At 49.6% G+C, this 24729-nt stretch overlaps 3 protein-coding genes across 8 annotated transcripts in view; 2 read left to right on the forward strand and 1 right to left on the reverse strand.

The window, feature by feature from the left end:
* Positions 1 to 676: 676 nt before the first annotated feature.
* On the forward strand, positions 677 to 9875 carry SERPINF1 (serpin family F member 1). The gene is made up of 8 exons (XM_028707347.2): positions 677 to 1021; positions 3461 to 3555; positions 4299 to 4491; positions 4578 to 4733; positions 5820 to 6023; positions 6260 to 6402; positions 8410 to 8620; positions 9467 to 9875. The coding sequence occupies exons 2-8, from the start codon at positions 3469 to 3471 to the stop codon at positions 9721 to 9723; spliced, it is 1251 nt and encodes a 416-aa protein (XP_028563180.1). The 5' UTR covers positions 677 to 1021; positions 3461 to 3468; the 3' UTR covers positions 9724 to 9875.
* Positions 9876 to 10514: 639 nt separating this feature from the next.
* SMYD4 (SET and MYND domain containing 4) lies at positions 10515 to 24688 on the reverse strand. 6 transcript variants are annotated; one of them, XM_028707337.2, is made up of 12 exons: positions 24512 to 24688; positions 23417 to 23484; positions 22503 to 22642; positions 21677 to 21821; positions 19798 to 19887; positions 17951 to 19082; positions 15976 to 16158; positions 14594 to 14769; positions 13489 to 13624; positions 12822 to 12938; positions 11628 to 11751; positions 10515 to 10862 (listed from the first exon to the last, which is right to left on the reverse strand). In XM_028707337.2, the coding sequence occupies exons 2-12, from the start codon at positions 23417 to 23419 to the stop codon at positions 10688 to 10690; spliced, it is 2421 nt and encodes an 806-aa protein (XP_028563170.2). In that variant the 5' UTR covers positions 23420 to 23484; positions 24512 to 24688; the 3' UTR covers positions 10515 to 10687. The 6 variants fall into 6 exon arrangements, with proteins under 6 accessions (XP_028563170.2, XP_028563169.2, XP_028563171.2 ...); XM_028707336.2 differs by having other exon boundaries at positions 24187 to 24688; XM_028707338.2 differs by lacking the exon at positions 24512 to 24688 and adding an exon at positions 23762 to 23784.
* The window catches only part of RPA1 (replication protein A1), a 36721-nt gene continuing 35488 nt past the window's right edge, over positions 23497 to 24729 (forward strand). Inside the window, exon 1 of the mRNA XM_028707343.2 lies at positions 23497 to 23502. The gene's annotated coding sequence lies outside the window, so the exon portion shown is untranslated. The remainder of the gene's footprint in view (positions 23503 to 24729) is intronic.

The raw sequence follows: 24729 nt of genomic DNA on the forward strand, positions 1-24729 counted from the left end.
TCACAGCTCCTGCCAACCTAGCAGTTCAAAAGCATGCCAGTGCAAGCAGATAAATAGGTACCGATGTGGTGGGAAGGTAAACAGTGTTTCCGTGCGCTCTGGCTTCTGTCACGGGGTTCCGTTGTGCCAGAAGTGGTTTAGTCATGCTGGCCACATGACTCGGAAAGCTGTCTGTGGACAAACGCCAGCTCCCTCGGCCTGAAAAGTAAGATGAGCACCACACCCCATCCAGGGGTCGTTTACCTATTGCCACAACAGAATTTCCTTGGGCAGAAGCAAATAACTGAGCAAAGCCCTGACCGCTGAGCCCTTTCGTCTCTCTGCCATCATCAGGTTTTGCCCACACTTTCAAGCCAATCTTTGCAGGGTTAAGGATGAGAAACTTTGCCAAAGTAGCAGAATGTAAGAAAAGTGTTTAGCAGTCTAGCATCTGGGTTATGAAGAAATAAAACTTGGTTGGTTAATTATTAATCTGTCCCAGCATTTGAATAAATACAAGAGTGTGCACCCACAAAGCATGTTATGTGTGTGCAGGGTGGGTAATTAAGACTCCACCCCACCTCATGCTAGCAGCACACCTCCAATCCCAGGACTTGTCTGCTGGCAAGATGATCTTGGCTCTGCTAAGCTCCACTTTTCCAGCCTGGGCCAAGCTTCATGAAGCAGGGGGGTCGCCAATGGCTACTGGCCAATGGTGATTATGCTGACCCCATAGAAGGGGAGAGTGCTCTTGTACTCGGGTCCTGGAAAGGATGCTGGACTAGATGGGTCTCTCACGCCTCCCTGATCCAGCAGCCAGGCTCTTATGCTCTGCCTTGCAGCACAGCTGTCCATGCAGTGTGGAAAACAAAAGGAGGCTGCTTTAAGAGGGGAGCTGTAACTTGAAGCCTGCTGATGGCTGGGCTGGGATAGCCTGTGGGCTGGCAGCTACAGCAGCAGCAGCCCAGGCAGATGTGAAGCTCCACACACGCTCACACACCGCCTGGTCAAGAAGGACTGCAGTGGAGGACAGGAGCCTGAGGTAAGGAGCTTATTCCAGCTGCCCAGGGGTGTGGGTGGGTGTCAGGCTACTTTCCTTTGGGGCGTAGAGCGCAGCGCAGCAGGAAGGGAAAACTCAAAAGGGGAAAAAGGTCATATTGGGGTGGGGTGGGGGACAGGGGAGCAATGTCTATTTTTTTCACCCTCTTCCGTCAACTTGTGCCCTACTTTAGAAGTATTGTCTCTGCAACAGAAACCAAATGAGAGTTTGAGAGAAAGCACCATCAGCTCCACTGGTTCTGCCCAGGAGGCAGCATCAGTTAAGAGCCAGGCAACACCTCCATTTTTTCACTTGGAGAAAGAAGGTCCCAGTGTGAGATTTTGTAAGAATAGGACTGTTTTTGTAAATCCTACCCAGGGCGCCAGGGTGCTAATGGCAGATCCTCTGACAGCTGCAAAAATTCCACCCTGAGAGAACAAAGCCGCAGTCCACCTTTCAGAAAGAAACCTGCCTTTTTATTTCAGACTTGCAGATGGCAGAGATCACCCACCACCTCATCTGACAGGTCCCTTTATCTTGCCTCAGGTGCCTCTGGTGTGTGTGTGTGGGGAGAGAGGTCCAGAGTCTAGATTCTTCTCCTTCATAGAAGCAACTTACAAAGGGGGGGGGGGTGGACCACCCTGTCCCAGGAACCACCCAATGTTGGCTAAAGTAGTAGCTCTTATTTTTCTCATTTTGGCTGTGTGCTTAAGTTTTGTGCTAATGGGATCCAGATGTCTAGGCCCACTCAAGCAAGCAAGCAGCGTTTCAGCATAGGTTTTTGGCAAATGTGGAAATTCTCAGCCTGGCAATGGTGATCAAGCTGGAGCATGATCATCTCCTTTCTGAGGCCCTCTTCCCCAGTGTGGAATGGGGTTACGACCAACATGCCAATAGCCATTTGCATCTAAATAAGGCATAACACACACACACACACACCTCTCTCTCTCTCTCTCTCTCTCTCTCTCTCTCTCTCTCTCTCTCTCTCTCTAGTTCTTCTCTGGTCACCTCGCACAATTAGGGAAGGGACTGAGAATAAAACTGCCAATGACATAATGCCATTATAAAAATCTATGGTGTGGCTGCATTTGGAATACGTGTCCAGTTCTGGTCGCTTCATAACAACAACAACAACAACAACAACAACAACTTATTTATTTATACCCCTCCCATCTAGCTGCGTTTCACCAGCCACTCTGGGCGGCTTCCAACAAAATATTAAAATACAGTAGTCCGTCAAACAAACTAGAAAGGGATATTGGAGAGCTGGAAAAGGCTCAGGAAAGGGCAACGTTTGGAAAGGGCAGCTAAGAAGAGACCGGATAGAGGTGTCTAAAACCAAGCCTGGTGTGGAGAAAATGGATAGAGAGAAGTTTCTCTCTCTCCTAAGACTAGAGCTTGAGGCTTAGGCTGAATGTTGGAAGATTCAGAGCAGAGGAAAGAAAACCCTTCTCTGTGGAACTCGCTCTTGCAGGAGGCAGGGATGGCCATGAAGCTGGATGGCTTTGAAAGAGGATTAGAGAAATGCCCAGAGGAGGAGAGGGCTATGGATGTCTGCTGGCCACAATGGCTGTGTTCTGCCTCCACTATTGGAAATAGTAAATGCCTCTCCATACCAGTGGCTGGGAATCACATGTGGGGAGAAAAGCATGCTTGGGACATGACCACTCTAGATCTGCAGTAATTTGAGACTTTTGTGCCATCCTGGTGATTTGGCTGCCTTCCCTTTAATTGTAGCCTTTTAAAGACCTAACTACTATTTACACATCGCCCTTGTGGCGCCAGCTTTCAGGGACATGGCTTTGGTGTCTGCTGGGGTTGCAGGCTACCCTTTGGACTGGATGCAGCATTATCTAAGTCTGTCCCCTGCAAACACAAGTGATGGATTCATGCCAGACTTCTGCAAAACAAGAGGTCTGCTTCCCCTGCCCCAGTCCATTTGTAGGACTGAAGGACTCACGATGGGGGAAAGAGGTGCCTGTGGCAGTCCAAGGAATTGCTGGTCTGGAGTTATTGCACAAATTGGGAAGTCTTTCCTGAGGAATTCTCAGCTTTGCTACTGGGGCAAAGTTAAAAGCTCAAGGTTTTGATTCATGTTTAGGACCGTGACAAGCATTGGACTTGAGCTGTGATTCTTGCATTGTTTCTTGCTTGGAATATTCACAAGGGGGGTGGAAATAGTAAATATTACTTGTAGTTTTATTGCTTCTGCTGGCTCATGGGAGCAGGGCAGTTAGTAAGACATCAGCAAGTACCAAAGCCAATGCCCACCGCAGTCTTCTCTTTAATGAAACAGGAAGTGAGATTTTCTTGGTTTGTTTTAAATGAAAGTCCTGGGGAATGAGTTCCTGCCTCAGTGCTCTGTCCTGTATTTGCAGCTCCAGCTACAGAGAGAAGGCTGAGGGGGACAGCAGTTAACTTTGTTCGTTCTTTCCTTTCCAGGCCCCGCCATGCGACATCTGGTGGTTCTTCTGTGGCTGGGACTCCTAGCCATCTCCTGCAGAAGCCAGGACTCTGGTACCAGGAGCAGCCCACAGGTCTGTCTGAGGCTTCAGGGCTCCTCCCAAAATACTGAACATGACCCCTGAGGCATTCTGCATGTCCCCTTTTGTTTAAAGGTAAAGGTACCCCTGCCCGTACGGGCCAGTCTTGACAGACTCTGGGGTTGTGTGCCCATCTCACTTAAGAGGCCGGGGGCCAGCGCTGTCCGGAGACACTTCCGGGTCATGTGGCCAGCGTGACATCGCTGCTCTGGCGAGCCAGAGCCGCACACGGAAACGCCGTTTACCTTCCCGCTAGAAAGCGGTCCCTATTTATCTACTTGCACCTGGGGGTGCTTTTGAACTGCTAGGTTGGCAGGTGCTGGGACCGAGCAACGGGAGCGCACCCCGCCGCGGGGATTCAAACCGCTGACCTTTCAATCGGCAAGCCCTAGGCGCTGAGGCTTTTACCCACAGCGCCACCCGCGTCCCTGCCCCTTTTGTTTAAAAACTAGCAAAAAGGGGCAGGGACTGGCTGCATAACCTAGCCCATGGCAAGCTGGGGATGAAAAACCATATGCTGCCTTCTCGCTTTTGTAGAGAAGTCCCTAGGATGTTTCTACAGCAGCCTCAGTTAACCTGATGCCCTCCAGATGTTTTAGAATACAGCTCCCATCAACCCTTGTCCAAAACATCTGGAGGGAATGGTGGCAGCGAAGGCTCTCCTTAAGGCATTCAGACAAATGGAAGGAGTCTTAGGGACGGGACAGTTCTGAGCAAGCAAATTTTGCCTTTCACAGGATCCTGAACCCGACAACACAGAGGGAGCTGAGGAGGAGGACCCCTTTTTCAAGAGCCCTCTCAACAAGCTAGCAGCTGCCGTCTCCAACTTTGGCTATGACCTGTACCGCCAGCAATCCAGCCAGGCTCCCAGCGCCAACGTCCTGCTGTCCCCCTTCAGCATTGCCACTGCTCTCTCTGGCATTTCCCTTGGTGAGCTCATTTCTCTTCCATCCTTTCCTAACATCACCCATCCCGGGGAGGCGAATTTCACAGGCCTTTTTCTTTGTGGTTCGTAGGGGCAGGAGAACGGACCGAAGGTATAATCTCTCGTGCTCTGTTCTACGACATGCTTGACAAGGCCGGGATCCACAGCACGTACAAGGAGCTCCTGACCACCATGGCGGCTCCCTCCAAAGGCCTGAAGAGTGTCTTCCGCCTCATCATGGAGAGAAGTAAACCTTGTGACCTTGGTCCCCATGTCACAGGGGATGGCAAAGAGGCAGAGTGGACGGCCACGGGGAACATGGTCCAGCAAGCAGCAATTTCTGGTCCCCAAATCAAATCATCCGTACTTGCAGGATGTACCCACTTGCCTTGGTAGGATTGGATATTTGGGCAGCAGGCGCCGCCTAACCTAGCCACTCTATAAAAAAGTCCGTCAGTCTCATGAGCAATTTGGCCCAGGCTGTTTGGAGCCAGTGAGCACCAGCCCAGCCTCAAAGCCCAAGGCAGAATTAACGCCTGCCTTCTGCACGATTCTCTCTCTTTTTTTTTTTTAAAAAAAGATATTTATTGTCATTTTCACAAATTTTATAAAACATAAAAATCACAAAAAACGCAACAAAGAAAATCAAAAATACATACAAAAAAGCAAAAAACCACATGTATAACTTCATTCCCTTATGTTCATGAAACTTACTTTCCCGACCTCCTCATACCTCTCCTTACTGCATTCCATTCTCTAATTAATTCTCTTCAACAAATCCTTCCCTTAGTTTCTATTAAATTTTGAGCTTTCTTTTCATATATACATAATAATTACAGCTAGCAACCCCTTAATTTCAGAATCAGCATCGTCTTAACATTCGGCAATTTTACAGTATTTCTTAAGATAGTCTTTAAATTTCTTCCAATCTTCTTCTGCCGTCTCTTTCCCCTGGTCTCAGATTCTGCCAGTCATCTCTGCCAGTCCCATATAGTCTATAACTTTCATCTGCCATTCTTCCAAGGTGGGTAGTTCTTCTGTCTTCCAATACTTTGCGATAAGTATTCTTGCTGCTGTTGTAGCCCTTCTGCATGATTCTCACTGTTTTCTACGAAACAGTTCCTGTTGAAAACTGCTAAAGTTACTTCTGATTTAGTGCCTGGAAGGGTTTTTTCATTGGCTGCCTCTGGGCAAGTGGCTCTAGACAAGTAGGCTGGACCAGGTCACCTTTGGCTGCCTCCACATCTGTGGCTGCATGAGTACAAGCTGTTAAGACCTCCAAGTACTGAGCAGGATAGGAGCTTTCTGGTCTCACCCCTTCCCACTCCCCTAGGGCTGAAAATGAAAATTGGGTTTGTGAATGAGCTGGACAAGGCCTACGGAGTCCGCCCCAGAGTGCTGAGTGGAAACGCCCGGGCAGACCTGCAAGAGATCAACAACTGGGTGCAGCAGCGGACCGGCGGGAAGGTCACAAGGTTCTTTGGCGAGATCCCTGCTGGAATTAGCATCCTGCTCCTTGGGGCAGCGTATTTCAAAGGTAAGGGGAGACCTGCTGAGAGAGGTGCTCAAGGAAAGGAGAAGGTAAGGTCCAGTGGCGGTCGCCTTGGAGTGACAAGAGGTGTCGCCAATTCCTTGAGGTTAGGATCACAGAGGAGGGTGAAGGCTGGGCTGTGTCTTCTGCTTCTCCCCAGGGGGAGTCACTGTTCCAGCTGAAGCTTTTCGAAGGAAGAGGGAATTAGGAACTCGATAACATTTCTTCACCTTCTCTAACAGGGCAGTGGGTCACCAGGTTTGACACCAGGCTGACTAAGCTGCAGGACTTCCACCTGGATGAGGGCCGGACGGTGAAAGTGCCCATGATGTCAGATCCCAAAGCCATCCTCAAGTACGGCTTTGACTCTGAGCTCAACTGCAAGGTCAGTACAGGGAGCAGACCCTGCAGAAAGGGTCTCCCTGCCTGCTTCACAGTATAAGGGCAGGCAGGCTTTCCTTCACCAGTTGCTGCCTCACTAAATTTGTGACAAGAAGGGAACAGCTTCATTTGGCTGACTAAACTAGGTGAGGGTAGCCAAAGCGTCTCAAACCCTCAGTGAGTTAGGGACTTCCCCTGGATGTGAAGACAGGCTCTGGCGGAGAGAGGAGGTGAGAGCAATAGTGGGGCCAATGGTCAAGAAGGCAGTTTCAGCACGTGCCGTAGAGAGGTGAGGAGCAAGTGGGGTTTGTCAACTTGGGAAGGCAGTCTATCTAGAAGGAAAAGTCTGGTCCTAAACCTCCACTGCCTTGTGGGATATCTTCAGGAGAAGAAAAGACTCGGGAGTAAACCCTACACAAGTCCGGAGCGGAGTCCTTAAGATAGTCGGATGGCGCTTTGTACGCCTCCTTCCAGGAACTCCTGCCGTCAAACATATTGCTCTGCTTTCCTTTGGACCACATAAATGAGGCTGAGAGAGGCATCTTGTCTTCTGGGCAGCCCAGGACCTCCATATACTGCCCAGACTTGCTCCCCAGGGAAGTCACTTTGGTGCTGCTAGTGGTTTGACTTCGCCTCTGAAGGCGCATTCCTTTGTCTCTCAAGACAGACGGATACAAACAACAACATCATTAATTGCTGCACTTTCAGTGGCCCAGATTTGTTATTTGCCCTTGTCCCCTTCTTCTTCCCAAGAAGCCATTCCTGTTTAGCAACGCTGCCACTGAGAAGCGGCCAGATATTGCCATCTGCCCAAGATCCACCCTGAGGATGGATTTGAACCTCTGCATAGATATGCTATTGAAATATAAATGTGTGCCAATGCTGTGCCTCCGTGGGTGGCTCTGCCCTGCTATAAGCTAAAACTGGCCAGCAAAGATTCCCCAGTTCCTTGCAGGTTGGCAACTCATTCACACATCTGGAGCAGTCCCTCCCACCCTGTGGCTTCTCTCAGAGGTCCAAGTCAGAGAGCAGCACAATCCATTGCTTGTTTGGGCTGAAGGCCAGGAGAACCAGGCTACATAAGATGGGGTTGTTTTGGTTCATGAAGAATTGCAAATTTTGCAAGTACAATGGTACCTCAGGTTACATACGCTTCAGGTTACATACACTTCAGGTTACAGACTCCGCTAACCCAGAAATAGTGCTTCAGGTTAAGAACTTTGCTTCAGGTTGAGAACAGAAATCATGCAACAGCAGGAGGCCCCATTAGCTAAAGTGGTGTTTCAGGTTAAGAACAGTTTCAGGTTAGATACGGACCTCCAGAATGAATTAAGTCCTTAACCCAAGGTACCACTGTATGTCAATTTCTGCAGCACATTTGCAAGCTAAACTTGGAAGCTGGGGATGAAAAAGAAGGGATTGTAAACTGCAGCTTATGCACTGAGAACAACTTTGATTGGGCCATATCTTTCATTTTCAAAAGTGCCTCTCTTCAAGTGGTAGGACCCTAGCCAGCTGCAGCAATAGAGAATGAAGGGTGTTCTTAAGTGTTGCAGTTACAAATGCCCCATGGATATATGTGTGCATGTGCAAATATGTGTGTAGGCAGGATTCAAGCCTTCTAAACATCCCAAGACCCTAGTTTCCACCTGCCTACGACTGTTGCTCAGTCAACAACTCCCCCTTTTGCTTCCCAAAGAGCTGCACCCATAGTCCCAGTGACAAACACATCCAAAAATCCTCCTCTGGAGCATAAGCTGGGAACAAACAGGATCCCCTGGGCCGTGGCAACATTTCTCAAGCCATCTATGATGGCTAAGACATGAATGAACAGAGGGAAATTAATTACCTTTGTAAGAGTGGGGCAGACAGCTCACTCTGCAACGTTCTTTGGGGGGCGGGGTCCTGGGCTGAGCAAGTGGCTCAAAGCCCTGCAAGGAGCACAGATGGAGGAACTCCTTTGAAATGTCAGCACCTAACACCTTTCACTTTCTCCGACTCCCATTTCTAGATTGCTCAGCTACCCCTGGCAGGAAGTGTCAGCATCATGTTCTTCCTGCCCCAGAGTGTGACCCAAAACATGACGCTGATTGAAGAGAGCCTCACCTCCGAGTTCATTCATGACATAGACAGGCAGCTGAAGACCGTCCAGGCGGTGCTGAGCCTACCCCAGCTCAAGATGACCTCTGAGACGAACCTTGCCAGCACACTCCAGGAAATGCGTATGTACCCAGCCCAGCTGAGGTGGGGGGCAAGAGTGTCAGTGCAGTGCTGCACTTGGCAAAATAGATGCACCCAGCAGGGTGGATGAAGCACTGCAGGTTACAAGCCCCTTCCCTTCCCTTATTTTTGCACTGGCTGCCTTTGAACATGGAAGGCCATTCCCAGTTGCCGAAGCTAATGGACACAAAGAGACTCTGTCCACGTTGGGGATGGGCACGTGCTTTGCCTGAAGAAGGGCCTCAGGTTCAATTTGTGGAGTCTCCAGGTGGGCTGTTTCCCTTCCAGTCAGTGCAGACACTGCTGCGCTAGATGGCTTGGTCTAAGGCTGCTTCCTCTACTCTTCCAGTGAACCCGTCTAATCTTCTGAACAAGTAAACTGCACTTGTGGCAGCCATAGGGCAACTGCAAGAAGCAGTGTGACCCTTGGTGCCAGTTTTTAGTTTACTGGATGGCGAGAGGTCTAGTATCACTCATGTAACTTCCATCCAACTGGACTGTGCACTGAGGGCCACAGCTCTATGGTGGAGCCCCTGTCCTGCATATTGAAGGTCTCAGGTTCAGATACCTGGATGGACTCCCTGCCTGAAACCCTGGAGCGTTAGTGCCAGTCCTGCCCAGACCAGGCTGAGCTCAGTGGACTTATGGTCTCAGGATAAAGCAGCCTCCTCTTTTCCCATGCACTGCCTTGGTCCAGCCATGTCAGCACCGATCTTCCTTGCGGGCCAACTCTCCTTAGTTTGTCAGTGTTGCTCTCTTCTTTTTGGCTAGGAGCCCAGGAGACGCAGCTTGGCTGCACCCCCGGCCAGTTCTCCCCCCAGCTAATGAGACATCCTCCTTCCTCACAGGGCTCCAGGCACTCTTCTCGACTCCCGACTTCAGCAAGATCGCTGTGAAGCCTGTCAAGCTCACCCACGCACAGCACAAAGTAGTCCTTGAGCTCAGAGAAGACGGCGCACGCCCTGTGTCTGCTCCAGAGATGACCGGACCCCTGAACTTCGCCATAGACTACCACCTGGACAGACCCTTCCTGTTTGTGCTTCGGGACAATGACACAGGCACTCTCCTTTTTATTGGGAAAATTCTGGACCCTCGGAGTGCTTAGACCCCCCCCAAACCCCATCAGAACAGCCTGTGGTCATCGGGGAGGAAATGGGTTGGGGGTAGGTAGGTGGGGCCCGACTGCCCTGTTGCACTCTTGCTGTGCCCCACAACTGTTTATGCTTATGTGCTGCAATAAACATGCCCCAAGAACAACTGTGTGGGTCTCAGTAGTTTATTATCTTGTTGGTGACAGAGAAAGCATACCAGGGGAGACAGAATTATTGAGAAGGATGGAAGAGACAGCAGAGAAAAGTTACCTCTGTTCCCTGTTTTTCCTTCCCAGTGTCCAACACAATGTTCTCACCACTAGGCAATACCCTGCTCCCCAGGGATCCAGAGAAGCCTGTGTGTGCTTTGGGGGAGGGGGTTGCCTTCCAGCAGTCCCGCCTGTACCTCTGGAGGGGCTCTGACCTGTGTGTGCGCACCTCTATGAACCAACAGGTACCTCCCAATCCTGTGACTTGAGGACCCCACTTTTCCCACTCACCCCCCCCCCCGAGACACAGATGCATCTCCCCCTCCCAAAGCATGTACTTGATGCCACCACCTTCAATGCACTGAGGAAAATTTCATGGCAAAGGATTGCTGCTTCAGGGGTGAAGAGAGCATGTTTTGCATGGGAAAGGTCCAGGCTCCAGCCCAACCATCTCCAACTCCCAGTGGGAAAAGCCCTTCTCTACCCGGGATCCTGCCTATGAGAGGAGATCATCCTGGGTTTGTTGGCCCAAAAGTCTGACTTGGCACAAGGCAACTTTCTGTGTCCTCCTTGGAACAAGTGGGCAGAGGCAGGGATGGTTTTTCAAGCCTTTGGGGAAGTTTAATGAAGTTTGCCAATATCACAGATTTGCTTCCTGCCTCTGGCTGCCCAGAGTACGAAGGGCATGTCCTTCCCATCATTCAGGTGTCTTCATCCCCGCCAAGGGTACCAAACAGCAGCCTAACCGGGCGGCCTGCATGTTTCTCACTTACGACATCTTGGCTCTTGCACTGGCAACAGAGGCTCCACCTCCTCTGAGCAACTCCTCCAGGCAGGCTTTCATCTCTTGCAGCTCTTGCAGCTGGGTACTCTGGGGGCCGAAGTGCCTAGACAAAACATTCTCAGCCTCCTGGATTGTGTGCAGGGCTTCTGGTACAGCACGCCTGGCCACAGAGGAAAAGGAGGCATTCTTGAAAGGGCTGCAGCAATGGCTCCCTCCCCTCAACAGAACCCCAAGCTGAGCTCTGGACCTAATCTCAGCCACCCAAGATGAAGAAGAGCCCAGAAGGAGGAGAGGCTGAAGGGAGGGAGAGCAGGAGGCAGCGAAAAATAGGGATGGAGGTTCTGGGGAGTGAATTATTAGGAAGAACTTTGTGTTATGTAACAGCAATTTGTCCACAATCTGGACAAAAATCTCTCTGAAAAGCAATTCATCCTGACCGTGGCAGGGAGGGAGAGAGAGGGGGGGGGGAAAACTAAACCTCCCCCTCCACATGGCTTCCAGGCTTAGCAGCTGCTATTTACATTAAAAATATACACATGTTCTTAACATGCAATTAACTTCCCCTGTGATTCAGCCCTTGAGTAACACAGCAAAGTGCTCAGGCTCTTTTTGGAGGGTTCCAGTGAAAAGGTGGCTCTTGCGGACACTTCCAGAACTGGATTTTCCGCCTTGAATAGAGGCAGGGGTCAGATGAGGCAACTCCAAGACATGCCTCCCAGTCCTATGACACAGGTAAGTCCATTTTCTCCAAAGCCCCTAAGGGGATGCAGGGTGGGCCACAAAACCCCTCTGGGTGAACCCTTCAGCTGCTTTCCCTAGGCCAGCGCTGAAAAGCTCCTTCTGAAAAGCCCGCTGCTCCTGTCCACTGCTATGCGGAAGCATGTGCCTTGTGAGCCACCATAGGGGGCGGGGGAGGGGCACTTACCCATTGAAGAGGACTTGTGCCAGTTTGAAGAGCTCCTGGCCTGCTTCTATGCTGGAGGGGCCGTAATGGGCTTCCACAATCTGGATGCTGCTGCGTAGGTGCCCTGCTGCTTCCTGCCATTTCCCTGGGAAAGATTGGGAGCGAGGTAGGAGAAATAATGTGGGGATCATTTCACTGGGCGCCAGAGTGCTTCCTTAGCCTCCTCACAGCTACTGCTTCATGCTCTCATTATCTTAAATGCTATCTATTTACGGATTATGGAGGGCTCTAGCTCTAAGCAATGGTGGTTGCCTGTATGCCTGTATGTATTATCTCATGGGCTGTTATCATCGCAGCCCTGCTGCCAAGCTCCCATTTTAAGATTATATGAACCTTGCAAAATCAATCAATCATGCAAACTTATTACCCAAGTGCAAACTGCCAAATATCAGTGCAAAGTGATGCATATTGGAGAAGACAGACAGACAAACAAACAAACAAACAAACAAACAAACCCACCCCTAACTCCATATTTGCGGACTTAGGGGATCTTAGCTGGCAGGGCTTGGGGTCACCGTGGTTATCTCAAGGACAATGATAATTCAGAGTCTGGTTGTGTCAAAAAAAGGCAGATTCCACACTGGAGGATGTTGGGGAAGTGGCTGAAAATAAAACTGCACTTATCGTAATGCCTTATGTAATTATTTGTTGCAACCAAACTTGGAATAAATATAGTGTACACAGTTCTGGTCACCCTGATTCAAGAAAGGATATCAGAGAGCTGGCAAAAGGTGTTGAAAGAGGACAAAATGATGAAAAAGCTGGCACACCATTTTTACAAGGAAAGGTTGGTGCATTTGGGCCTTTTTGGTTTAGAAAGACAGTGAATGCTGTGGGGGATGTGCTAGGGATATATGCAGTTATGACCAGCTGATGGGCAGGAGAGCTGAAGCAGGCTGTATTGCCTGCACAGGGATTGCAAAGCGCGTTGCTTGGGATTCCCAAGGGCCTGACAGCCAGCGGAGCGCTTGGGATTTTGACAGTTGGGCCGGACAGGTTACCTGTCACTCATCTGTTATCATGTGATTAGCAGGTGGGTTTCTCCATGCAAGGACACCCCCCGCATCAAAGTTGGTCTGCAGGGGTGGGGCCAGATAAGGCTCTGGCTGGCAGAGCCAAAAAGGGTTCCCCCTTTAGTTTAAAAGAGCACCTTACCCAGGGTGACGTAGGCCTGCGCCAGGCGATCCTCAATCTCTCCCACCATCAAGTGCGCTGGAGAGAGGAATCTTTTGGCATCCAACCTGCATTTCAGAAGCAGCTCCATCGACTGATCTGGAAATTCAAGATTGGGCCCAGGCCCAATGCAATTGTGAGATGGACACATGACAGCCTTGGCCATATTCACAAGAGGCCTGTGGGGCAGATTTCTGTTAAGATCTCTGTATTGTTTTGCATATGTGCAGCTGTGCAGGTTTGCTGTCGAGACAGATAAAAGTGTCACCTTTTGTTTTTATTGTTATTAAGGGCCGATTTGCTGTGAGATGCCTTGAGTGGCTCTTAAGGCTGCAGAAAGGTATGGCAGAAACGCAGTAGCTAAACCCAGGGCTTCCTGGTTCCTACCCGACTCTTCTAGCTACACAAGCTACCCAGGGAGAGGCCCTGCCTGAGTTTCTTGGGTGTTTTTAAGCCTCACACTTTATCTGGCCTCTCCCCTTCAGTATTTCCCAAAAGGCGGCTCCTTAAGAGGGAACAGCCTGAATACAACAATGCTGCCCCCATGTGGTCATCAGGAACACGACATCCTAGGGAAGGTCATTTCTACTTGTGCCAACCGGTCAGTGAGGAAGCAGCAGCACAGGCACTTGTTGCAGAAGATGCTCACCTGGGTGGCCACACTGCAGAAGCTCCAAGGCCGCCTCGGCTTGCAGTCGAAGGTCACAGAGCTGATGCTGGAAGTGATCGTCATGAACTCGTACTTCGCAGGCCCCACTGGAGCAATGGAGCAAACCCTCTGCGCCCTGGAAAAACCCACCGGACAGCTCCCTGTTTCTATCACATTACAGAGCCTCATCCATCACACCCCTGAGCCACATGGTGCTGGGGGGGAAAGGGCACCCCATAAACCGACTCAGGCAAAGATCCAGCCCAATTTATGCAAAAATCGGTTTGAGTGTCTTTGCAGCAAATGACATGAGTGTTACTCTCACAATGAAAAACGTTAAGAAGGGCACCGTAACTGGATCAGGGGCCCCAACTAGTACATCCTCCTGTTCTCACAACAGCCAACTCAGGAAGAAGCCTGCTATCAGGACATGAGTGCAACAGCAACTCCCCCCACTTGTGTTTCCCAGGAGGGCAGTATAAAAATTTAATGAATTTAAAAAACCAACCAACCAACCAACCAACCAACCAACCAACCGCAATTGTTCAGAGGCCTTTACTGCTTCCAGCAGTAGCAGCAGAACACAGCCATTCTGGCTAGCAGCCATCAATAGCCACCTCCTTCTCCATGAATGTGTCTGATCCTGTTTTAAAGCCATCCAAGTTGGCAGCAATCACTGCCTCTTCCGGGAGTGAGTTCCACAACTATGTGTGGAGAAATTCCTTTTCAAATATTCCTTTAGTTATATCATGAAAGGGGAAAGCAAAGGGATGCGAGGAAGGCTAAAACCACCAGGCAAGCACACCACAGCGTGGACTGGTGTCCAGAAGCTGCAGTGGCCATACTATGCCTCTTCCATGTCTAGGTGCCAATTGGTGGGGGACGACAGTGGGAAAGGCCTGTTTGCCTTCATGCTGGCTCATGGGAACAGAATGCCTGCCTGGAGAGGCCTGAGACTTGATGCAGAAGGGCTGCTCTTACGTTCTTAACTATCATAAGCGGAGAACGTCCTCAGCTTGTAAACTGGAGGGCTGTGCCCCCCCCCCCAGTCAAAGATGCAGCTGCCCCGTTCAATACCGCAGAAGCAACCCTGTCAGAGCATTACCTGCTGCATGGGCTTGTGGCAGGCAGGGCAACGGAAGAGACCGCCTTGGGAGGATGCTCTCTTTCCTGAGTTGGGCTGCAGCTCCTCCAAGCAGGACAGACAGCAACATTCAAAGAAATACTGAGAAAGGAGCCGCTTACGCCTTTCGGCAGCTCCCATCCTGCACCTGTGAGGCCCTGTTGAGAGAGGACACAAAGAATAGCCACAGGAGCCACAAGGGGAAGCTGATCTGGAGTGTAGGGTGCTTGCAAAAGCAGATCAAAGCCACTGCTCCCGCACCACGCTTTTCTGTGGTTCTGAGACCAGCTTCCTCCTGCTGCCTTTGCTTTGCCAGAAACAAGCAGACTTGCCAGCAACCCCAATGTTATTTGAGCTCTCAGGTCTTGCCCCTCCCAGTAACGTGGGCAGGTTGATGGCCATTAAAAACGTATAAAAGAGTTAGAACGCTGCCTTCATTCAATTTAATGTTTAATGGAAAGCTTTTAAAGGAAATAAGCATGGTCAATTTTTTAAAGGTTGTAAAACATATTTGGAGAGGTGAGGCTGACCAACAGCATGCCATCTCCCACTGCAAAACCAGAAGGATTATTTCCCCTGAGTTTGGCCCTGAACAGGCACAATCACTTTCCCCCTTCTCTGTCCCATGGGGTCCTCATCCACTATCAACTCGCCTACGGGGAGGATTCCAGGAGAGAGCAGGAGGCAGGCGACGGCCACCTCAGGGGGGACCTTAAGGCTTTTTGTTGTTTGGTATGATTTGTATCATGAAAAGGTGGGATATAAATAACTGAAATGAATAATTGGACACTTTCAAGAGCGTGGCTCTTTTGGTGCCTTCCTGTGTGCACCTTTCACTCTGGCCTGAGCTTTCTTGAGCTGGAAAAATTCCAGGCACTCGGGTCACCCAGAAATGCGATATTGTGCTAACTACTTAAAAATTTATATCTTGCTCATCAGTTGGCTGGGTTCTCAAATTCACTTTCAATCCCAAATACAAAACAAACAAAAAAATTATTGAAATAAAAATGATAAAATCGTAGAACTCAGCTGTAATCGTTTTGACAAAAAGCATGTTGAAATGTTGGAAAGAAGCAGAGAAGTTGTTTTCCAAATTCCAGCATCCTGAGGAATTTGAGAGCAGCTCCCCAGAACTTCTTCAGCATCACCAAGAAACTAATGAGGCTGATCTGCAGGCATGAGGCCCTTAAGCCCCGTTTTCAGTCAAGGAGGGAGAAAAGGGAAAGGGAGGGCGTACAAGCAAGATAAGATCCCAAGACCTACGCCACTGGTACATTTTGGCTTCTCTTGAGAGAAGCGTGACAGGGTTTCCAGGCATCAGTTCACCTGGCCCCCTCCTCAGCCAAATGATAGCAGTTACTCACCATAGCAGTGGAGAATCTCCTGCCCTCTTGGGATTGACTGCAAAGCTCTGACCTCTGCAGTTCTGCTGCTGAAAGTCACGCTGGTGTTTGGCTCACAGGAGTGGTTCAGGAGGCTGACCACGGGGTAGAGAGCTGTGGCCACACGCACCTGTTTGCTGCTAGCTACCGGCCCATTTTCAGCCCCTGAGTGAAAGTGACAATGAGGCCTTTAGGGACAAGAGGAATCCATAAGAACATCAGAAGAGGCTGGCTGGACATCCAACAAGGCAAGATGGTGAGAGCACCATGGCTGAGTGGAGCACCTGAGGATTGCCAGCACCAACCGGGGGGTGGGGGTTGGCTGGTCCTGGACCTGGCTGGTCCCCGTGCCAACACTGCCACCACCACTGGTGGGGGGACGACAACCAGGGAGGCCACACAGAGCCCCCAGCCCCACCAGTGGTCTCAACCCCACCAGGACTGGGAGCACCCCACCAATGGCCCAGCGGACAACATTCTTTATAAATTTTACACCCAACACAAGTGCCACAAAGGCGCTTGGCACCATCTCACTGACCCACCCCTATTGCAAGTGAAAGGGGGGACAGCCTGTTCTCAAACAAGGCCATTCATGCCAGATGAGACACAGGACCAACTGGCTGGGAGCCAAATGGTCTAAGCTACCCCAAACAAACACCTATATAATTACATAAAGATTACTCTCTATAACCTACCCCCCCCCAATCTTCAGCCCATTCCTAACACTAACCCCTGCTCTTCCCCCACCCACCACACTATATATTAGCACATTAGGTTCAATAGCCAATATAAAGTGAGAAACACAGGACAACCCAGACAGGTTAGAAGGGAATCATCCTGTAAAACAGACAACAAATGGCTAGCTTAAAAGCAATTACACTAAATGTGAGGGGACTGGGAAACCAACTTGTAAGTAATTTTTCCCAATTGGCAATTTCTAGCCTTTTGGTTTTTCGCCTACCTCATAGCAACTCGTCACAACTTCTCGGCATTGGCGGTAGGCATTGGTAAGAAGGGGTTAAGAGGATGTGTGTGGGGGGGAGGAACGCCATCACCTCCCCCCAGTGAGCGAAGGGTAGTCCGTTAAAGGACTCCGGGGGGCGTGGCCCTGTCCGAAGCCTATGGAGGTGTGGGCCAAAGGCACGCCCCAGAGCGGTGACCCGGGGGAACTCCTAGTCGACATGCCTCGGCAGGAGACTCCCCCGTTATAGTGTTAACCCTTCCCCATGTCTCCAGCAAATGGGCTGGAGCCGGATAGTCGCTAGGACTAATGCCTAAGCCAATGCCTCTCATTCCTGAATTCAATAAAGTTGTGGCCTAATTCGCCCAATTAACCTTAAATTATGGTGTCTCGTGTCTTTATTTATCCTGGTGGGGGGCGGGAACTCGCCACGCAAACACCATGAAACCACACATTGCCTTCCTACAAGAAATACACGACCCACCCAAAGGAAGCCAACTCCTGAGCGACCCCCGCTGCAGTCAACAAAGGGTGGCACCTGGCTCAGGATAGGCCCTTCCTAGAAAAGCTAACCAATAAACTGAAACTGACAAGGGGATAAATAGAAGAGGATGCGTTCACCCTGGTATGGCTCCCCTTAATCACCTTCATAGCCCAACAAGACAAAAAGAATCCACCAACAGCATACAAATCAATCTGGCTCCCTGACCCAACAAGCCCTCCCCTCCTCACAAATGCAAACAAACCCCATTGCAGCCAACCAACCACACCCTGCCCTCCAATACCTCTCACTACCAATGAAATGTATCATGTGAGTGGTAACTGGTATTCAGAGGCATTTACTGCCTTTAGCAGTGAAGGAGAGAACCCAGCCAGAAGAATCTGGAGGCCTTTACAGCTTCCAGTTCTTAAAAGTGCTTCCTCATGTATAACACACTCTGCTCATCTCCTCTAGGGAGTCCAAGCATGAGAAAGAGCAATCCCATGTGTACTCACCTGACACGTGGAGTGCAGACACTGCCTGCGCATTGCACTGCAGCTGCAGCATGTGCCTCAGCATGGCCTCCCCTGGGACTTCCCACTCAGGACATGCTTTGCCAGCTTCTGGTCCTCCCTTGTCTTCAGGTGTGCTCTTCCCTGAAATGAAAGCCTCCAGACCAGCTTCTCCAAGCCTCTTACACAAGGCAGCAACGCTCAGGCTGCAGAGGAGCCTGAGCTCAAGGCTGTGCTTTTCAGTGTGCGGCAAAAGGCAGAAGATGGCTTGGTAGGAACTGCTGTACCGCCCATCAGCATCACAGCCAGGAATGGAGGAGGCCAAGTTCTCTTCTACAACCACACTGGGAGCTGGTGCTTCAGCAACAGGTTCTGTCACCACTTCCTCTGTGTGTGACTGCTTTATTAAAGTGCTGACCTCTGCCAAGCCTGCCACCAGAACCGATCTTAAGGCGACATGGCAGAACACTCCCAATGTCAGAAGCAGTCCCCCAAAGGAGCACTCTCTGCTGTGGTAGGTCCTCCATGCCAGCTGGGCACAGGCATGGCTGCAGTACTTGGCATAGCTGCACCCCTGGCAGGGAACAGGCGACAGCAGCTGCTTCAAGCAATGGTGGCAGTGAAGATCTTCGTTAGTTGGCTGCCCATTCAACATGGCCTCTGCACTGCCTTGAAGCAAGAGGCTTTCCCCGGGGCATAGCACGCTTACAAAGGCCTCTTCCCTCACTAAGATTTCGCCAGGAAGGATATCCTTGGCTGCAACTAAATGGCGCCCTTTGCACGCAGAGAAGTTTAAGCTCACTGATGCAGAGGCACATGAAATCCTACTGCTCTCCTCCCAGGGCTCCAAATCCTTCTGGATCCTGTCAGACACAGCAGGCTGACAGACTGAACCACTCTTCCCTTTGCAGGCTTTGAGTTTCAGCTGGTTGAATTTACTAAGCAGCACATGATGGCTAGCAGCTTCCAGACTCTGGACTGCAGACATTTTCTCCTCCATGCTGTCTAGGGCTTCTGTCGCCTCCTGAAATCGACCTAGAGAAAGGAGGCAGTTTGCCTTCCGCAGCAACAGCTTGGGGAGCAGTTCTTCTGGGTAGCCCCCTCCCTGTGCCCTCTTAATGTCCTCCAAACAAACCTGCGGGGAAAATAAAGGTTTTCTGAAAGCTTGAAAAGGGGGTTGTGGATACTACAATGTCCTAAGCTCTGCTTATTCTGTTGCTCAACTTTCTTATTACATTTACAGCTACAACTAGGTCCTCATCTGCCCCACCACTTGCCAGCTTGCTAGTTACAAGTGCCATGTATACCGTGCAAGTTTCTCTTTGTGTTGTAAATGGCTTCCCCCAGAAGTGCTTACACGTTAATGATACTTCCCACACCCCTGCTCCCCCAAGCTTTCACCTTTCTACTTACAGGAAATCACTATCCTGCAGTTAACCTCAGTCAGGCACAATAAGCAGTGAGAGCTTTTTTACAATCTTCAGAATCAGAGAGTGCATTACCATGTTAGAAACACAGGAAGCTGCATTATGCTGAGTGAGAATATTGGGCCATCTAGCTCAGTAAAATCTACACTGACTGACAGAGGCTCAGGCAGAAGCAGCCCTTCTTGGAAAAGCCAGGGGTTGAACCTGGGACTGTCGGAATGCAAGAACAATGCTCTAACTCTAAGCCATAACCCGGATTCCCCAAAGGTGGGGGAGCCCTACACATTGCAGTGCTTGCACTATACACACAGACACACAAAGCAAATGGTTCTGCTTCTGGGGGCACGTGACTTTCTGACTGCCGGGCCTCCAAGTGGAAACAATGGCTTTGGACAATGTGATGCTTGGTTGGCCCCAACTCACCTCAAACTGACCCAGGTGGAAAAGAGCTGCCGAGTGGTTGGCATAACACACTGCCATTTCTGGGCTGCCGGCCTCTGCGTGGGACAGTGCCTGGAAAGATCAGAGAAAGAGGAGGCCAAAATAAGTGGAGTGGCTAAAGGGCAAGAGCTGGGAGGTTTCTGGCTGGAACCTCAGTTCAGCCACAAGACACAGCTAACTGCAGAGGCAAAATGCACTGGTGTGCCTTCAAAAGAGAAGAAGAGGAGTTTGGATTTGATATCCCGCTTTATCACTACCCAAAGGAGTCTCAAAGCGGCTAACATTCTCCTTTCCCTTCGTCCCCCACAACAAACACTCTGTGAGGTGAGTGGGGCTGAGAGACTTCAGAGAAGTGTGACTGGCCCAAGGTCACCCGGCAGCTGCATGTGGAGGAGCGGAGACGTGAACCCGGTTCACCAGATTAACCACTACCGCTCTTAACCACTACACCCCCCCTTCACACCCATCTCACTTATGAGTGGGAAAGACTTTGATGGGGGCCTTCTCTGTGGCAGTGCCCAAAATGCTGAACTCCCTGCCCTAGGTTGGGATTTGCCTGGCCCATCCTTTTTATGGCTTCTCACTCCCAAGCTTTCTCTCTCACACACCCCTTTGATGGCTTTTAGTCTCCCCGTTATAGTTTTTGCTCTGCTATGATTTAGCTTTGTTAACATACTAGCAGTCTCATACGTGGCACTGCTCAGGATTTCTAAGAAAACAAAAGAAGCAGAGCAGTTTTGAAATCAGTAGTTAAAATCAGTGAAGTGCTGAAAGCTTCAGTCTGCTATCCAAACACCATCCAATTGATTCCAAACACAGATGAAAACCTGCTCCTTGATCTCAGAAACGACCATGTAAGACTGAGCTAAGTTCCATTTTGAAAGGTTCTGTCCATCATCTTGATACAAAAGGGCATCCAGTTCTACCCAAACACAAGACAAAAACATGCTCCTTGATCTCAGGAACAGCCATGCAAAACTGGCGCTGTGGGTTAAACCACTGAGCCTAGGACTTGCCGATCAGAAGGTCGGCGGTTCGAATCCCCGCGACGGGATGAGCTCCCGTTGCTCAGTCCCTGCTCCTGCCAACCCAGCAGTTCAAAAGCACGCCAAAGTGCAAGTAGATAAATAGTTACCGCTCCGGTGGGAAGGTAAACAGAGTTTCCGTGTGCCGCTCTGGTTCGCCAGAAGCGGCTTAGTCCTGCTGGCCACATGACCCGGAAGCTGTACGCCAGCTCCCTCGGTCAATAAAGCGAGATGAGTGCCGCAACCCCAGTCAGCCACGACTGGACCTAATGGTCAGGGGTCCCTTTACCTATCTCAAAGAGGTGTCCAAATGCAGACAACTTTGCAAAATATATATTAGATTACCGTTTTTTCTGTAAATAAGACGATGTTTTTTGAAAGAAAAAAAGAAGTTAAAAATTGGGGTCATCTTCTACAGGGACGGTGAATGCACAGGGGTTAAAAAAAACATTCAACTTCCTGCAGCTGCTGTGAAGAAGCTGCCGGAACCGCCAAAGCCACTGTCCATCTCATGTGGCTGGCTTGGGCTGGTGCCCATGTGTGCACCTCCCCCCGTGCTTTGAGTATTTAATGAAATATCAAAGTTGTTGCCTGGTGTTTAAAATATTGATTTCTTAATTTGGGGTTCAAAAAAATAGGGGTCGTCTCATACATGAGGGCATCTTATACATGGAAAAATATGCTAGATGGATTTCAGTGTATTTTTGCATTATTTGTGTTATATTGTAAGCTTTACTGAGGGTGCTCTGAGTGGAAAGGGGGGGCGATAAAAATAAACAAAACAAACAAACAAACAAATAGGTGTTGAGTGCCCTCATCCAGCCCCAGTTCTTTACCCTGGAATAGAGTACTGCTGCTGTTCTATACTCCTTTTTTCGAAACCATTTGTTCCCTTCCTCCTTGCAGGACAGAGTCATCTTAGGATCTTTCTTCACACAATAGTACCTGGACAGCCTGAGCAAATACTCTTCATCTTCAGGACTACAAGAGGGAGAAAAGAGCAAGAGAGAGAGGGGGAGAGATTTGAGACAGGTGTGCAGGAGAGTCAGCACTAGAGATGTCACAGAATTCTGTCAAAACAGGAAATGAGAGCAGGAATGGCATTAGTTTGTGTGCCCATCTACAGGAATACATATCAGGCAGCAAATACAATTGGTATTGGCTGTTATAATCTAATGCAAGAACATAAGAACCACCAAAGGGGGCCCATTTAGTCCAGCATCCTGTTCTCACAGTGGCTTGTGGGAAAGCTGCAAGCAGGAGCTGAGCACAAGAGCAACTCTTCCCTGCTTTGATTTCCAGCAGCTGGTATTCAGAAGTACTGTTACCCCCAGCTGCGAAAGCAGAGCACAGCCATCATAGCCACTAGCCATTGACAGTGCTCTCCATGCATTTGTCTAATCTTCTTTAGAGCCATCTAGGTTGGTGGCCATTCCTGCCTTTTCTCTCCACGATTCGCTGTCATTATTTGCAACATGCTCCCCTCCGAGAAATGAATGGCGTGGCACCGCATAACAATCACAAATTAACAACGTTATTAAATTTCACCATAGTCAAGCAGCTAGCTCAACGTTTTTGGGTTTTTTCAGAACCCGAACTGCAGAGAAACAGCATGCAGGCTTCTCAGCAAAATATTCACACACGTCACTCAAAGTTACTTACTGCAAGAGAGTCAAGGAATGAAGAAAGCTGTCCCTGAGCGACATGGAGTGACAAAGTTGTTCCTTCAATAATGGCTGCAGCGAAGTCAGTTTCTGGCTAATGTAAAGCTTCCATTTTTCCACAGGTAAGTCCATGATAAGCTAGAAACAAATCCATCCAAATTTTGATTAACCATTTAGAGGCCACACAATCTACAGCTATTTGATAATGCACTGGTGTTCAGCTGGTGGGTTGGGACTCACTTGTGGGTCATAGAATCACACAACTGTAGAGTTGGAAGGGACCCAGAGGCATTGCAGTCAACTTTTACCTTTTCTTGAGAGGAATCCTATTTGGAATAAGGGAATTTCCCTTAAAAAAGGGAAAACGTTGACAGCTATGCCCCAAGGGTCATCTAGTGCAAGCCTCTGCAATGGTAGGTTAAAACAATAGCACTACTACAATGCAAATATATGGTAAAAAATTAGGAATAGTGCCCCAAATGCACATTTGTGTTAAAAGTGGGTCCTGGGCTTGAAAAGGTTGAAGATACCTGATTTAACAGAGGGTGAATTTAGACCAGAGCAGGTGGAAAATTAGTAGTAGTAGTAGTTTATTAAAGTTATCCTTCATCCAAGGATCACAGGGCGGTTTACAATACAGTATAAAAACACAAAAGTACATACTCTAATAATGACAAAAATACATAATCTAATAAATTGGGCATTTAAAAAAAAATCTCTTGCATCAGAGACATATGAGGGTGTGCTTCTGGGTGCTAACCAGGGATGAGGAACCTGCTGTGGCTCTCCCTTCAAATGCCTTTGGGCTCCCAATTCTTCTTGGCTCCAGCAGTCAGCATGGCTTGCGGCCAGGGGCTGTGATGGCATCTACGGACATCCCTCCCCCCCCCCAAAGATACCCCCCACACCTACCATGCAGCCTATTTCACAGGGTTGTTGTGAAGGTAAAGCTGGGGCAGGTGAGTATGGTGCTTGTCACCCTGGAGGGAAGAAGAAGCAGGACAAGGACGATGACAGCAATAATGGTAATGCTCCAAAAAGCACTACAAATTCCACCCCCAGAGCTTTCATCCTATGCTGAAACCACACCTCTTCCCCCTGGCACTTGAGATAGAACCATAGGACTGTAGAGTTGGAAAGGTCCCCGAGGGTCATCTAGTCCAACCCCCTGCAATGCCGAAATCTCAACCAACACATCTATGACAGAAGGCCTTCCGACCTCTGCTTAAAAACCTCCAATGAAAGAGAGTCCACCACCTTCTGAGGGGGACTGTTCCACTTTGAACATCCCTTATGGTCAGAAAGTTCTTCCTGATGTTGAGTCGTAATCTCCTTTCTTGCAACTTGAAGCCATGGGTTCGAGTCCTACCCTCTGGAGCAGAAGCAAGCAAGCATGTTCCTCTTACATGACACAGCCCTTGAGATATTTGAAGATGGCTCTATCTCCTCTTTTCCAGGTTAAACATCCCCATCAGGCTTGGTCTCAAGACCCTTTGCCATCTTGGTCACCTTCGTTCCTGCTTCTCAATATCCTTCTTAAATGGGGGTAGCCAGAACTGAACATTGCTCTCTTTCTCTCTACCCACCCTCACAAATATTCATACACTTCATACTCAGCCTGGCATTGTGATTGCAGTGTTTTCATTCTTTTTAATTCAGAATTTTAAACTGGTGTGACTCACCCTGGAACCTGAAGGTGAAGGCTGAGTAGTAAGTTGTAAGTATACTGATAACAGAACTATAATAGCAGTGCTGCAAAAGGAGGGGAGGAGAACAATTGTTGTACCCAGTTCCCTAACCAGCCCTTCTTGCTTCTCGTACCCCGCCTTTCCCCGAGAGAGGCTCAAGGCGGCTTGAAATCTCTCGGCCCCTCGCCTGTCAGAGAAGGGCTCTAGTCCGACTAAAACTCAGACACAACCCCATCATGCTACTTGAGCGAGGATAATAATAATAATAATAATAATAATAATAATAATAATAATAGCAATGGCGGCAATAAGACCGCACCAAGAAAGAGCGGAGGGAGGCTGTTCGGCGCCCCCCTCAGTCTTCTCGCCCCCGCCGCCCCGACCACCAGAGGCGCCTCAGAATCTGCGCGCCTTTCCTCCTCCCGTTGTTTTTCCCCCTCAGCGCGAAAAGGCGCGAAAGCGAGAGGAGGGCCCGGCGCGGCTGCGGCGGTGAAGCGGGGAGGCGGCTCCGGGGCCCGCCTTCCGCCCTCACCAGGC

The sequence above is a fragment of the Podarcis muralis genome, chromosome 15 (assembly GCF_964188315.1).
Source record: "Podarcis muralis chromosome 15, rPodMur119.hap1.1, whole genome shotgun sequence".
Lineage (NCBI taxonomy): Eukaryota > Metazoa > Chordata > Lepidosauria > Squamata > Lacertidae > Podarcis > Podarcis muralis.